The sequence below is a fragment of the Lepisma saccharinum genome, chromosome 9 (assembly GCF_977018435.1).
Source record: "Lepisma saccharinum chromosome 9, izLepSacc3.1, whole genome shotgun sequence".
NCBI lineage: Eukaryota > Metazoa > Arthropoda > Insecta > Zygentoma > Lepismatidae > Lepisma > Lepisma saccharinum.
Window position 1 is genome coordinate 8,644,317 of NC_139237.1, and position 13,430 is coordinate 8,657,746.

Below are 13,430 nucleotides of genomic sequence, written 5' to 3' on the forward strand. Positions count from 1 at the left end.
GAAAGCGACAGGACAAGTTGCATGTGTCACTCTGATTAGGCAATTTTCTCAATACAGTGCTCTTGTTAGCTCATGCGCGGTGAATGTTTGAATTTAAACTAACTGTGCGAGTGTCGCTTGCCGCTTGCCGCTTGTAGCTTCTGTGTGAATTCTCCGTGTCGCTTGTCGCCTGTCACTTGTCGTCTGTCGATTGCAGCTTTTTTGCTTTGTAAGGGAGATTTCACTCGAAAGCGACAACCAACACCTGTCCCTTGGAAGCGAACCAGCAGTAATGAATTGAACTTTTCGAACAGAAGAGACACGACAAGATGCAGGTGTCGCTTGTAGCTTGCGTGTCGCTTGTAGCTTGCGTGTCGCTCTGATTTGCCAGTTATGTTAATACTGTGCATCATGTCGCTTCGTACTTTTGTTCTCGCATGCGCAGTGAATGTTTTGCCTTATATTGAATTTTCTAATGTCGCTTGTTGGTTTGGTATAAAATCTCCATGTCGCCAGTCGCCTGCCGTTTAAGCAGATTCCAGACCGAAGCGTAACGCGACAAGCGACAAGCCTCGGTAATCAATGCTACGTTTCGAACTGATACAGCACGGTAAGCTGCAAATATTGCATGTCGCTTGGTTGTGTCACTCAAACTTGCTATTTTATCAATGTTGTGCATCGTAACGCCTCCACTTGTTGTCGTGCACGGGCGGTGAATGTTTTAGTCTACAAGACAAAAGGGACCCGTGTCTCTTGTCGATGTGGAAGCACACTGTCGCTTGTCGCCTCCGTCAGAATTCTTCCCCTGACCCCTTCAAGGAGACTTCAGATCGAAGCGACAACTGGCAGGCGACAACCGACAGGCAACACTGGCATGGACGTCAGCAGTTTTTTTTTCCAGGGAAGGGCAAGGAAGGTATTTTTTCCTGGGGGGTAAATAAGCCACATTTTCTCCAATGTTCCCTCAAAAACATTGCTTACATTTGAATTTATCATGTTCGTGCATTAATAAACACTTATTATTGTGGCTTAAATGAAATTATATGTGTGAAATATATAATTTGTTTGACTTTCATTTTCCAGGGGGGGCACGGCCCCTCTTGTCCCCTTCCGGACACCCACGAACACTGGCGACTTCAATCTAAAGCAAGAAATTCACCGCTCATGCTCGAAAAACCTAATGCATCGACCCGCAAGCGACATGTGTAGCTTGCCCTGTCCCATCAATGCGAAAGGTCGAATTGATTACTGAGGGTTCAATTCCAAGCGATACGTATCTCTTGTCGCTTGTTACCTATTGTGTTTCGCTTGGTAGCGTTCCAATAAAGAGCTTCGTTTCATACCGTTGCCGCATGATAGGCCGCACAAGCCTTCTTTGATTTCTGAAATCATCAAACAACACATAAAAGTATGCACAGTAAAAATTAAGATTCAGCGATTAGGGTAAATGTGATTATTTTCTCAATTCCACAGTGGGGCAAAAACTCCTTAAGTACGGCACTGACTGCGCCGCAGTTAATCCCTTCCTAACTCCGCCGCGAGAGGAACTCTGCTTTCTCCCCTCCCCCTTTCTAATGCACTGCGACGAGACAGATACTTGCAAGCTACGCGCTCTCAATTGACGCCGTAAAGCGCGTTTCACAACTATTGCCCAATTCGGTATGGCATTTAGCTGCTTACACACAGGAAGAAATCATGTGACCTACAAGAATTGTGATTGGTTGGACCTGGTTTTGCAATATTGATTGGTACCCACAACAGATGCAATTGTATTAAAATTACAACACGTAAATTAGACAGGTGATATTGGTACCAGGTTCCAACAAGAATAGTAACCATTTTTTCGTCAGGAAAACTGCATAAATGATAATTTTCAAAAACCACGGTGGTATTTGTAATCACATGCATGGTCTCGACATTTTAAAATGAATTTGATTATGCTAATTTATCAAATTATAGTGGTTCCAACAGCATATGTACACTCACTCGGACCTTATAAGACCACGTTTACACGTATGTGTGTGTGTGTGTGTGTGTGTGTGTGAGAGAGAGAGAGGGGGGGTGTGGGTGTATGTGCGTATTTAATAATTTTGCATACTTTTCTTCAACATATTAAAGATAACTCTTTAGATATTTACTTTACTAAGATGTATACAATATTAGGATTTAATGAACATAGGTCTATTAAGGAGCACATCGTAACGTCACAGACAGTGAGTAAAATATGAATAATGTTAATTTTCAGATTGTATATTATTATCCTCTTGTGCTTTCAGTCGTCCACTGAAATTTAAATCATCGAAACACTTCTTTATAATCCTTCTTATACAAAATCTTCTCACAATCATTAATTGCAGTTATTGACCTATATTGTAATAATTTAAAAATTGCACAAAGTTCCTCTATAAATAGGCTGGCATTTGTTACATATTCTAATCCCTTCAATTGGTACTGCAATCTTGTTGTTATGTGTACAAGTATATAAACTTACAAGGCTTGAGAATTGAGGAAGATTGCATTAAAAATTCACGCTCTGCTCGAGAGAGGGATAAGTGTGGAGCAACTCTGGTGTGATTTATAGAGTGAGAAGCATGTATATTTATTAGTATAATAATTAATACAACATTGCTCCGGAGGTGAATGAGAGAGAGGGATAGAGAGAGCGAGAGAGAGAGAAAGAAAGACAGAGAGCTGCATATCAAACGAAACATTTTAAAGACATTAATAATATTTTCTTAATTATTAATTGTAGTTCCAACATATTTTGAAAATTCACTATAAAGTGCACAATCCTTGACAGCCGAATGACCGCATATTGTTTTATTCTGTACCTTTGCGTTGCTACAACTCAAAATAGAAACCTTTAACTCGAAATCGTAGCACATTTTTACTGTAGTATATTCGACTATCATTTGCCATGAAGGCAGAAATATATTTCGTCTGATTCTATTTAGATTCTGAAAGAATTCAATCATAGCTATCAGAAAACTAAACACACTTTATTGTTAAATACAAGCCATCACGTTCGTGTATTTTCATATAACATTTCAAATTAATATGGACAATAACAGAATTTCAGGGAAGACACTACTCTAAACAAACACCTAAAAATGTACGATTTTTCTATGTCACATACAATGTAAACAGGTTGAGAATTTACAACTAAGAAATTCAGTAAAAGAAAGCAAGTTGGATTGTTTCTTAGTTGCTTCATAACTCCTGACATATTTTGGGCTTGATTTAACTATATGCTTCCGATATTTCAAATATTACGTATACCAATACCTTCCCCTATTATACCAACCCTTTAATAGACATAATCCAATCAGATAATCTGCTCCAAATATTGTGTATTCACCTAATTTGAAAGAAATTATTCAAGAATGTGACTTGAAATTCTGGTACTACATTCACCTTAAATTCACAAAATGTTAGATATTCATAAAGGTACTTTAAAAAAAATATTTATGTTTTTGAACTTTTTTTTACTTTTATTTATGAGGGAAAGGGTTGTAAAGGAAATACAAAACTTAAATATGAATGGAAAGGGTAATTGTGTACAAGCATGGATATTGGTACATCGAAATCAAACTTATATCACACTAACAATTTATCAAATGGAGGTGTCAAAGTCTTGTAATATTTGACAATCAGAAAAAAATATGTATTTATAGGAATCTTTATGCAAATTATGCAACCCCAAAATTTAGTGTTATTCACCACCTCGTTGAAACCTTGCTAAGGCGACTAAAAGTTGCAAATTGAAAAAAAACTTCTTTCTACTATCTATGTATATGTTTCTATTCAGACATACGTATATTTAAATTTGCACAATGCACGAAGAATTGTTTTATGAATATACCCATTTCAGAACCTGAATTTGAAATTTGGGTACCTTCGATAAAGAGAACAAGGAAAAATTTTGGAATAGTTATTTCGATAGTTGGGAACATACCAATGCCACGTGGAAGGATCAGAATCATTTGCTATATCTAATTCTTCTTGAATTCTGACAGACATTGAAAGCAATTTGCATTGGTTAAAGTATGTGTTATGCCTACTTTTGATAGCTCAGACTATGTAGGTTTATGAGCCACTTAATTCTATCTTGGTATAATACATTATTGCATACATTGATTGCATTATAATTACTAATATTAATATGGATTTCATACATTTATACACATGAAGTACTGAATCAGTGGCAACAATATAGAAAAGGAGAAAGAAAGAAAGAGAGAGAGAGAGAAAGAGAGAGAGAGAGAGAATGTACATAAATCCACATACAAATTTGTAGCATTGTATGTATGTATATATGTAGCGTTAGACAAACGAATTTATTTTATTTAACTTAGATGGAAGAAATTCTGTGAATCTTAATCTTAAAATTACCCAAACTTTTTGCTCTAAGAAAAATATTTCCTGTTCCATTATTTGCAAAATAGTTATTAAGCACACGAAATATACATATAGATGCTAAGATGGTAATACTAGAATTTCTCATTACTTATGGACACTACCGCTTTGTCACATTTTCTGTATCTAACTTAACTGATAGTGTACCACAACTTTAGAATTTTCACATGCAAGGTTGCCTTTACTGCTTCATAACCAGAATATCAACATGTTGTTTGCAATTTGAAGATACAGTTTCTTAATAGCATCGTATTAAAAAAATAATATTATCTACCTGTTCAAACCACTCCTTCGTTCAACATATTAAATCTAATTTGTTAATATGTTCAATAATTGTTACTAACGGGAACAAAAGAAGTAAGGCTACATACCGAACATGTCCTTGAATTCGACCAGTGATTCCGATCTGTATGAAGTCTCCTTAATGTGCACAAGTTTAACATGTACGTCCCTGTTGCCTTCGGTTTTCACCCTGAAATGTAACGGATCAACAATTGTGCAATAGGAATAAAAGTATATACTGGAAAAGGACATTTTTTTAATGTTCCATCATATTTATTATTAGATAAATGAGAGCAACATTGTAAATAGACAGGAGCTCTTGCTGGGAAGCTTATCAGCCACGAAAAGTTGAGCCACTTAGTTTCTCCTGTCCAATTCGAAAGAAAAGGCAGTTCGGACACTCCATATCAAATTTTCAAATTAATAATAATAATAATAATAGTAACAATAATAATGATAATATTGAATTGTTGTCTGACAATCATTAACAAAATTGTAATCTCTACAAGGGTTATGCAATGTCATTGTTTTCCCCCACGACCATGAAATCCACCACATCCCAATTCGTGCAAATAATGTTTGCTTGAACATTTTTTCTTTCGTGGGTCCGAACACCACATTCAGACCACTTCTTCTAAAAATCATTGGTGAATTCTGGAGGCATTATCACTTTTTGCATTAAGGCATCGAATAGCAGACTCTTCTTCTCAACTGGCGGGATTGTGCAATTGTACAGCCATTTAAACAAGCCCTAACACATAAGAAAACCAAAACTTGACTACCGAAAAATGATATTGATGGGTCGCCAATAATGAAATTAATGTTATCAAGTTAGACTCGATAACTGTTGTCAGTCATATTTTACAAATAAATTGCCCATTCTTTTGAAACGCGCCTTGTAGTTCTATGACTTCAGAAAATATTTGGCCTTTGCAGACAGTTTCAATTAATTGAAAAACACAGCTAAAAAACATTGAAATATAGGGTAGAAAAGTGTTTGTAGTATATTGCAAGCTCCGTGTTACATCTTGCATGTTTCGTTTTACTATTTCATATGCAAATAGCTGAAATTTAGTCTAAAATCAAATTTGTCATTAAAAAAAGATATTTTAGAAGAAAAGAACCGTTATATCAGAGCTATAGATTTTTGCAAGTAAAAAATTGTAGAACAAAATATTTGAACTCTGTTATTGCCTTTCCCTTTTCTTCAGAGCTCTTGATATTTTGTATTCAATCATCCAGTACTGGATCATTTGGATGGACTGCCCGGATCTTCTAGATCTAACATGTATTTCATAGATTTTTGCACTCCAAGAAACCAAAATCAAATGCAACATAATCATAACCAATGTTATCTACTTTTAAACGTTCAGTTGAACAGAGAATTTCGGATGATTCTAAGGTTATCGGAACTTAACTCGAATACTGTTGTAGTTAAAAAGGTGCAAAAAAACAGCATATCACACTGCCATCTTCCTTCTTACACGCGAACTACCTTTGTTCACTCTGGGAGTTTGCGCACGTTTGTGAGAAGGGATTGTTGCTAAGCATGTTGTTGAAGACTTTTTGACAAAAGTAGAAATTGTAAAAGTTCTGCGACGTTTTGTAACATTTCATTTTAGAATGTAGAGGTGCAAGTATTCCATTGTTACACATGTAATAAGGTAGGATGTGTCATTGTATTGTGTTATTATTTGGTATGGCTAACTCAAATTTTTCTTATTTTATTTCAATATTTGAAAAGTAAGCAAATTGGAGCATTACGGATCACCCAAAACCGGTCAAAACGGATCATCCTCTTTTAGAGAGTTTAAGATAGTGTTATTTTACAGTATCTTTTCTAACGCGACGCCTTCAAATTGCAGATGTATGCAAAGATAATAACATTGAATTTTTATTGCTTCATTCTCAAAGCAACCACACATTGCAACATTTTGATGACGTTTCTTTAAAAGAAACGATATCATATTATCACCAGTATGCAACGAAGTGGATACACCAACATCATACCAGTACAATTACTAAGTTTTTGTTCGAGGATTTTCAACAAAGCGTGGAGAGAGGCAGCAAGCCCACCACATTGCACGTCACTTCGCCACAACACATTCACATTGCAGTAATATATAGCTACAAAACAAAACGCAACAATGACATCTACATCCAAAGCTAAGAAGAAAGCAGGAAATTCCAAAGGCAAGACAAGAAGAAATATAATATATATTATGATTTCAGGGACAAACAGATCAGTAGTATATTTTGATTGTTTCTGTGGCATCTTTTTGATCGTTTTCCATTTTCTTGGTCTAAAAGCATCGATGATTTTGTTTTTGTGATATTTTACGGGCTAAGTAAACGTACCTTTTACGATCTTATGGGATATAACTTAATCTATTCGCTTTTTTGCACGAGTTAGAAAACATAAACATACTTTGACCTAATTTTGTATGAGATGAAACGGTAGGAGCTGGAAACACCCTTTGACCAACTTCCGATTTTACGACTTTTACGTGCTAAACCAATTTAAACGGAGGAAAAAATGCACAGGCAACACTTTTTAAGATATTTTTTGACCTTTTGCAAATTGTCACCATGTTTCTTCTTACTCTTAACGCGCCTTTTGACCTACTTTTATTTACGACCTTTTACGTGCTATGCTAACCTCTAACATCACATCACACATCCTCAGTGTAAAATGATGAAAGCAAAAAATTCTTAAAATGCGTGTTAAAGAATTCTTTACTTGTCAAGAAAATCCCTGCACCCCAAAGATTTTTTTCATTTTTTTTACTATCTTTCATGAGATAAATTAACCTACATACTAATTCAAAATAGAAACAGATTTTCGACCAAAATTGTTACCGTCCGAGATCCGGTCGAAATTATGGAGGGACGCAAAAAGCTATCATACCAACATTGAATCCCTGATTGAACCGTTGGAAATCAAACACTTCAGAGGAGTTTTCATGTTAGATTCTTCACCTTCGGCAGTAAGAAAAAAGTACGGAGTAGTCAAATTGGACAATTACGAACAAACCCCCCTCCCCCTTGATCTCAGGTCCCCCCAAATTTTGTAAACGTACTCTACATCATCGAAATCGACAACGGGGAAATTTTTCGTCCTGTCTCTCGCCGTGTTTCGCAATTTTAGTTTTTTCAACTCGAGGGGATTTGGATGAAAATCAGAGGGACCACCAAAAATTTCGACGAGGAAGGGGGGATTTCCGAGATCCGGTCTTTTTTTTAATTTCTCGGATTTTTTGATAGTCAAGGAGAGGGCAATCTATGACTTGACTTACTTGACTTAATTCCTGTTGTTCCCTGTGGAACATAGGGCATCAACAAAGCATCTCCACCTGGTCCTACTGACGGCAATTATCTTCACTGCATTCCAGCTCTTTCCTTCTCCAAGGCCTCAGCGTGAACAGATCTTCGCCACGTCTGTCTAGGCCTCCTTCCCTGCGGGTTCCAGTCTAGTGCCTCTCTCTCGACAGCCTCATTTTCCTTCCTCAACGTATGCCCTATCCAATTCCATTTTCGCCGCTTTATTTGTATGGACACCTCGGTTTCTCCAGATTTTCTCCAAAGTTCTTGGTTTTGAATCACTTCTGGCCAAAAGATATTCAAAATTTTTCTCAGGCAGCGATTGATGAAGGTCTGTAATTTAGAGGTAATCGTTTTTGTTACTTTCCATGTCTCAGACTCATACAACAGTACAGACTTAACATTACTTCGAAAAATACGAAGTTTGGTCTTCATAGATATCTTCTTGTTTTTTCATACTGGATAGAGCCTCACAAAGGTGCCATGTGCTTTTTGGATTCGTTGAGAAACATCCTGTGCAGCCCCTCCGTCTTTTGCCACCACACTACCCAGGTAAGTAAAGCTATCCACATTTTCAATAATCTCTTCACCAATATTAAACGGGTCTGTTTTTGTGGAGTTAATCCTCAGTGCCTTGGTCTTCTTGGAGTTAATCACAAGTCCTGCTTTTTTTGCACTTTCTATCAGATCTGCTAGTTTTGTTTGCATATCACCATGTGCTTCAGATAAGAAGCACAAATCGTCTGCAAAATCAAGGTCTTCTTGTCTGTTATTCAATCCCCATTGGATACCACGTCTTTTCCCTCCTATTACATTTCGCATCACTGCATCGATCACGATCAGGAACATTGTAGGTGATAATATACAACCTTGCCTCACTCCAGACTGCACATCTATTGGTTCAGATACACGGCCTTCATGTGTAACTCTACATGTATAATCACGATAAGTTTCTCGGATAAGATCAAGAATTTTTGTGGGCACGCCATATCGTTTCACTTCCTTCCACATTGCATTTCTGTTGACCTAGTCAAATGCTTTCTCGAAGTCAACGAAAACTGTATACAGACGAGATGACCATTCTATACATTGTTCCAAAATTATCCGCAAGGTGTTAATTTGATCAATACAGGAGCGATTTGGTCGAAACCCTGCCTGTTCTCTTCTGATTCTCAAGTTAACATGCTCCTTAATTCTGTTTAGGATAACTCTAGTGAAGATCTTACTCGGAATGGAGAGAAGTGCTATACCTCTCCAGTTGTCACACTTTGATGTATCCCCTTTTTTCGGTAGCTTCACCAACAGGCCACTCTTCCAGTCCTTAGGCATCACTCCCTCTATCCATATCTTCTCAAATAAGGGCTGCAACATATTTGTTGTGGTGTTTATATCACTTTTCAGAACTTCCGGTGGTATGTTGTCGACACCAGCTGCTTTACAATTACGTACCTCTCTCAGAGCCTGTTTAATCTCTCCTACTGTTGGAACATCCGTCCTAATTCTTACACTGAGGCCAACATCACCATCATTATCATCTTCCTCTTCCCCCTGGTCTATCTGAGCATCCACAGAGCGATTAAGGGTTGCAGAGAAGTGCTCCTTCCAACGTTTCAGTTCGTCCTCAGTATTCGTAAGGAGGGTACCATCTTTACTTCTCACTGGTCGATTTCTCTGCATCTGTTTCCTTGACAGAACTTTTGTGATGTTGTATAGTTCTTTAAGATTCCTCTTTTTTGCTGCTTCCTACGCCTGCTGAGACAGATTGTCTACCCAATTTCTTTGATCCCTACGAACACTACGCTTTACTTCTCGATCCTTCTCTGTATATTTTGTTTGCAATTCTGCCTTCCTTGCCCTTGTCCTGCTCGAGTTCATTGCCTCCTTAATTACTTTTCGCTCATTAATCCTTTCACAGGTCTGCAGAGACATCCAATCTTTTTTCCTCCTATCCTTGAAGCCCAGAACCTTTTCACTTACTTCTGCGAAGGCAGATCGAATTTTTGTCCATTCTCTTTCAATTGTTTCATTCTGCTCACTTTCATCGGTCAATACTTGGAACAGATTTCTCAGTTCAATCCTGAAGGTTTCCTGGAGATTCTTATCCTTCAACTTACTAACATCATACCGCTTCCTTGTCTGTTCCATTCTCTTCTTCTGAGCTTGAATTTTCATTTTAAAGTTAGCCACTACCAAATGATGATCACTCCCAATGTCTGCACCTCTCTTGTTTCTTACATCCTGTAGCGAACGTCGCCACCTCCGTCCAATTGCCACGTGGTCTATCTGGTTTTCTGTTCTATGGTCTGGTGATACCCACGTTACCTTATGACATTTCTTGTGAGTAAATATAGTACCACCAATAACTAATTCATGGCTAGCACAAAAGTCCACAAAACGTTGTCCATTCTCATTTCGCTCTCCTAAACCATGTTTACCCATGACATGCTCAAGGCCTTCGTTGTCATGCCCAAGCTTTGCGTTTAAATCTCCTCCAATTATTATGATATCCTTCCTTTTTTGCTTCTTTATTGTTTCATTGAGCTGTCTATAAAACTCTTGTTTATCTTCAGGCTCTGCTACTTCTGTGGGTACATAACACTGGATCATAACGATGTTTCTGATATTGGTTTTGAAATGTGCCACAATTATCCTCGCAGACACTGGATACCATTGAATAAGGCTCCTTTTTGCTTCCTTGTCCATCAATATACCCACACCATCACGGCTCACACCTTCACCCTCAGGTCTTCCAGAATATATGAATGTAACTCCTTCATGGGTATTTACCTCTCCAAACTCTGGCCATCTGACTTCACTTATACCTAGGATGCTCAGACAATAGCTCTTCATGCAGGCCACTGCCTGTCGTAGTTTTCCACTCTCCCGCAGGGTTCTTACATTCCATATTCCAATTCTCGTTGTCCTTTTCAGGCCAAATGTCGTCGTCTTAGGATCAGTTCGGCTTCCTCTTGTTGATGTTTCTTTAATAGTGTGATTTAAAGTGTGCGGGTTATTGGCCCACAGTACCCGATCTTGGTGATGGGGCTGCCACCTGAGCCTCCAAGCAGGTTTATTTTCTGTCGGGGTATTTTCCCCTAGTCTTTTAGGATCCCTCCTCCACAAGACAGTGGCTTTTTCTCATATTTATACTCAATGAGAATGAGTGCCTCTTCCGCCAGCTATGCCGTTCCAAAGGTCTCCTTCTCCGCTATAGTTGCCGTTGAGGTGTTCACCGTAACCCTGGCAAGGGGCCCTTACAAGGTACTACCAGCAGGTGCCAGCTGGCCCAAGGTTTTTTTAAAAAGAGGTGTTAATCCTCCTGATTCCTGGTTCTTCCGCCTCCTTCGCCGTTGAGATGGCTATCCATCTTCTTCCGCCATTGGAGACGTTGACCAGTAGGTTGCTTCTTATTCTGACTCTTTACCACTAGCCTGCCCAGCATGGGAGACCCTACCAGTAGCTATGCTACCGCTGATATAGCCTAGTGGATCATCAGAGTACGCAAGCCCCACCACCAACTACAAGGTCATGCAACCACTAGGTGGGGACAATCTATGAACAAAACTCTAATGTTGGAATTTTCTGTCAACTTTTTTCAGGACGTCGACTTTTTCTTTCTCTTTTCATTGTGTAATGGGTTAGGTGACTTTCAACGACGACAACACAAACTTAGCGCATTTCACTAAAACATGTCTTCAACTAATGTTCGGAAAAATGACAATAGGTCCAGGTTTCTCCAATGTAAATAGAATTGCTTGGTTGAAATTTTGGAAGGCGTAATTTGCATTTTTTTAAAAATATAAACACGTTAAATTTTTTGCATGATCGGATTTTACTTGTTGTCTGCAGTAAAGTGTCTTATAAAAAACATACATGAAAATTCTATCGTATTTGCGACCATAGTCCTTTATCTAGTTTCAACAAATTATTTCTGGTTTAAAGAGTCTTTTTAGAAGGCGTATCATAGTATTTGAATATTTTACAAGATCTGGTTTTACTTGTTGTCCTCAGGAAAATTTCTATAAAATAACATACCTGCAAAAATTCCATCGTTGTTTACTTGATTTTTAATCTCGTTGATTTTCTGCGAAATATCATGCCGGCACGAAAAATTTGTGTTAAACTATTTTCGACAGTTCTCGTTGGGACCGACCTCAACGTAATTGCTCACCGGAAAATTAGCCTTAACAACCTAAAAAGACAGTTAAAGATTTCCAAGTAGTCAATTCCCGAATCAGCGACAACTGGTCAAATAGTTCTGAAAGGAAAAGTGACAATCCTTTCACTGATGGGCCCAAGTCAAAGCAACTAATGTTAGCAAACGAACATAAACCAATTAGGTCTGCATTTAACGGCCAGCTCAAGGATTTCTCTTTCACGTCGGAACCAGGCACTGGCATTCCAAGTTTCTTGAGCGAAACGAAAACATGTATAGTAAATATTCTGAAAGATAAATTAACAAACAAATCCATAAAAGTATTTGTTGATATATTTTCTGAATACGAGAAACCCGATGGCACAACGAATATTTTTCATAATAAAACGAAAAAACAGGTTCTTCATGTGGCGGATATCGATAATTTGGACGACTTCTATGCTAATCTTTCCAACGGACTGGTTAAGAAATATGACGATTTAGTTAGTAGGGGGTCAGGTTGGACATTGTGCGGTAGTGCTACACATTAATCGCTCATTTAAACATATTCAGGGATCTTTCTAGAGCCCCTCAAGAATTACTTACGAAATTGAATCAATTCGATCACCTCTCGGCACGTAGTTATATTCCTTTTCAACCGGACATTCAAAATACGAAATCCGTGTTGAATATCCAAAACAATGACGATAAATGCTTCCTCTAGTGTGTCTTGGCGAGTCTGCATTCGATTCATCTGTTAAATAATACGGAGGGCGATGGACATTACAAGAAATATGTAGATCAGTTTGAAAGTGTAATGTTTAGTATCAAATACCCGGTTGTTATTTCCGATATATCGAAGTTCGAAAACCAACAGCGAGACGTTATGTGTATTCTTACACACCAATTAAGCTTGTCGTACATCCCGTCAGTAAAAGCAATCTTGATGATGACAATGTTCGACTAATGAACTTTCTTCTTGTTTCCAACGGGCATTGTCATCACTACTGCCTCATTCGTTCACTTTCCCGGTTGGTCAGAAGTCAAACAACCAAGTATGCAAACCACACAGAAGTTTGTCCAAGGTGCTTAACCACGTTCGACGATCGAAAACAACTCAACTACCAAAAATACACCGGACGTCAAAATGCTATTGAAAAACTTGCCGAAACAAATGTTGCGGTGAGAATAAACCGAGGCGAATGTTGATGCCAAAAGCGAAAGAGGAAGAAGGATTCACGATGAAAAGGGCCTTGCTTGAACATCAGGCCATCATCATTGCGAATTTCGAAGCTTT

The 13,430-nt window shown here is 38.0% G+C and overlaps 2 protein-coding genes across 2 annotated transcripts; both read right to left on the reverse strand.

The window, feature by feature from the left end:
- Nucleotides 1-7,579: 7,579 nt before the first annotated feature.
- LOC145992325 (uncharacterized) lies at nt 7,580-9,675 on the reverse strand. Its single transcript, XM_083128706.1, has 2 exons — nt 9,249-9,675; nt 7,580-7,656 (listed from the first exon to the last, which is right to left on the reverse strand). Exons 1-2 carry the CDS (start codon nt 9,673-9,675, stop codon nt 7,580-7,582), a joined length of 504 nt encoding a protein of 167 aa, XP_082984832.1.
- A 66-nt stretch (nt 9,676-9,741) lies between these two features.
- LOC145992326 (protein CFDP2-like) lies at nt 9,742-10,848 on the reverse strand. Its single transcript, XM_083128707.1, has one exon. It carries the CDS (start codon nt 10,846-10,848, stop codon nt 9,742-9,744), a length of 1,107 nt encoding a protein of 368 aa, XP_082984833.1.
- Between the last annotated feature and the right edge of the window lie 2,582 nt (nt 10,849-13,430).

Bases quoted from the DNA above. Each gene is read 5' to 3' on its own strand.
- LOC145992325 (XM_083128706.1), bottom strand. From the start codon at position 9,675: ATGCAGAGAAATCGACCAGTGAGAAGTAAAGATGGTACCCTCCTTACG. The intron at 7,657-9,248 runs GTATAGCACTTC...TTACTGCCGAAG, and splicing joins AAAGTGTGACAACTGGAGAG to GTGAAGAATCTAACATGAAA.
- LOC145992326 (XM_083128707.1), bottom strand. From the start codon at position 10,848: ATGAAGAGCTATTGTCTGAGCATCCTAGGTATAAGTGAAGTCAGATGG.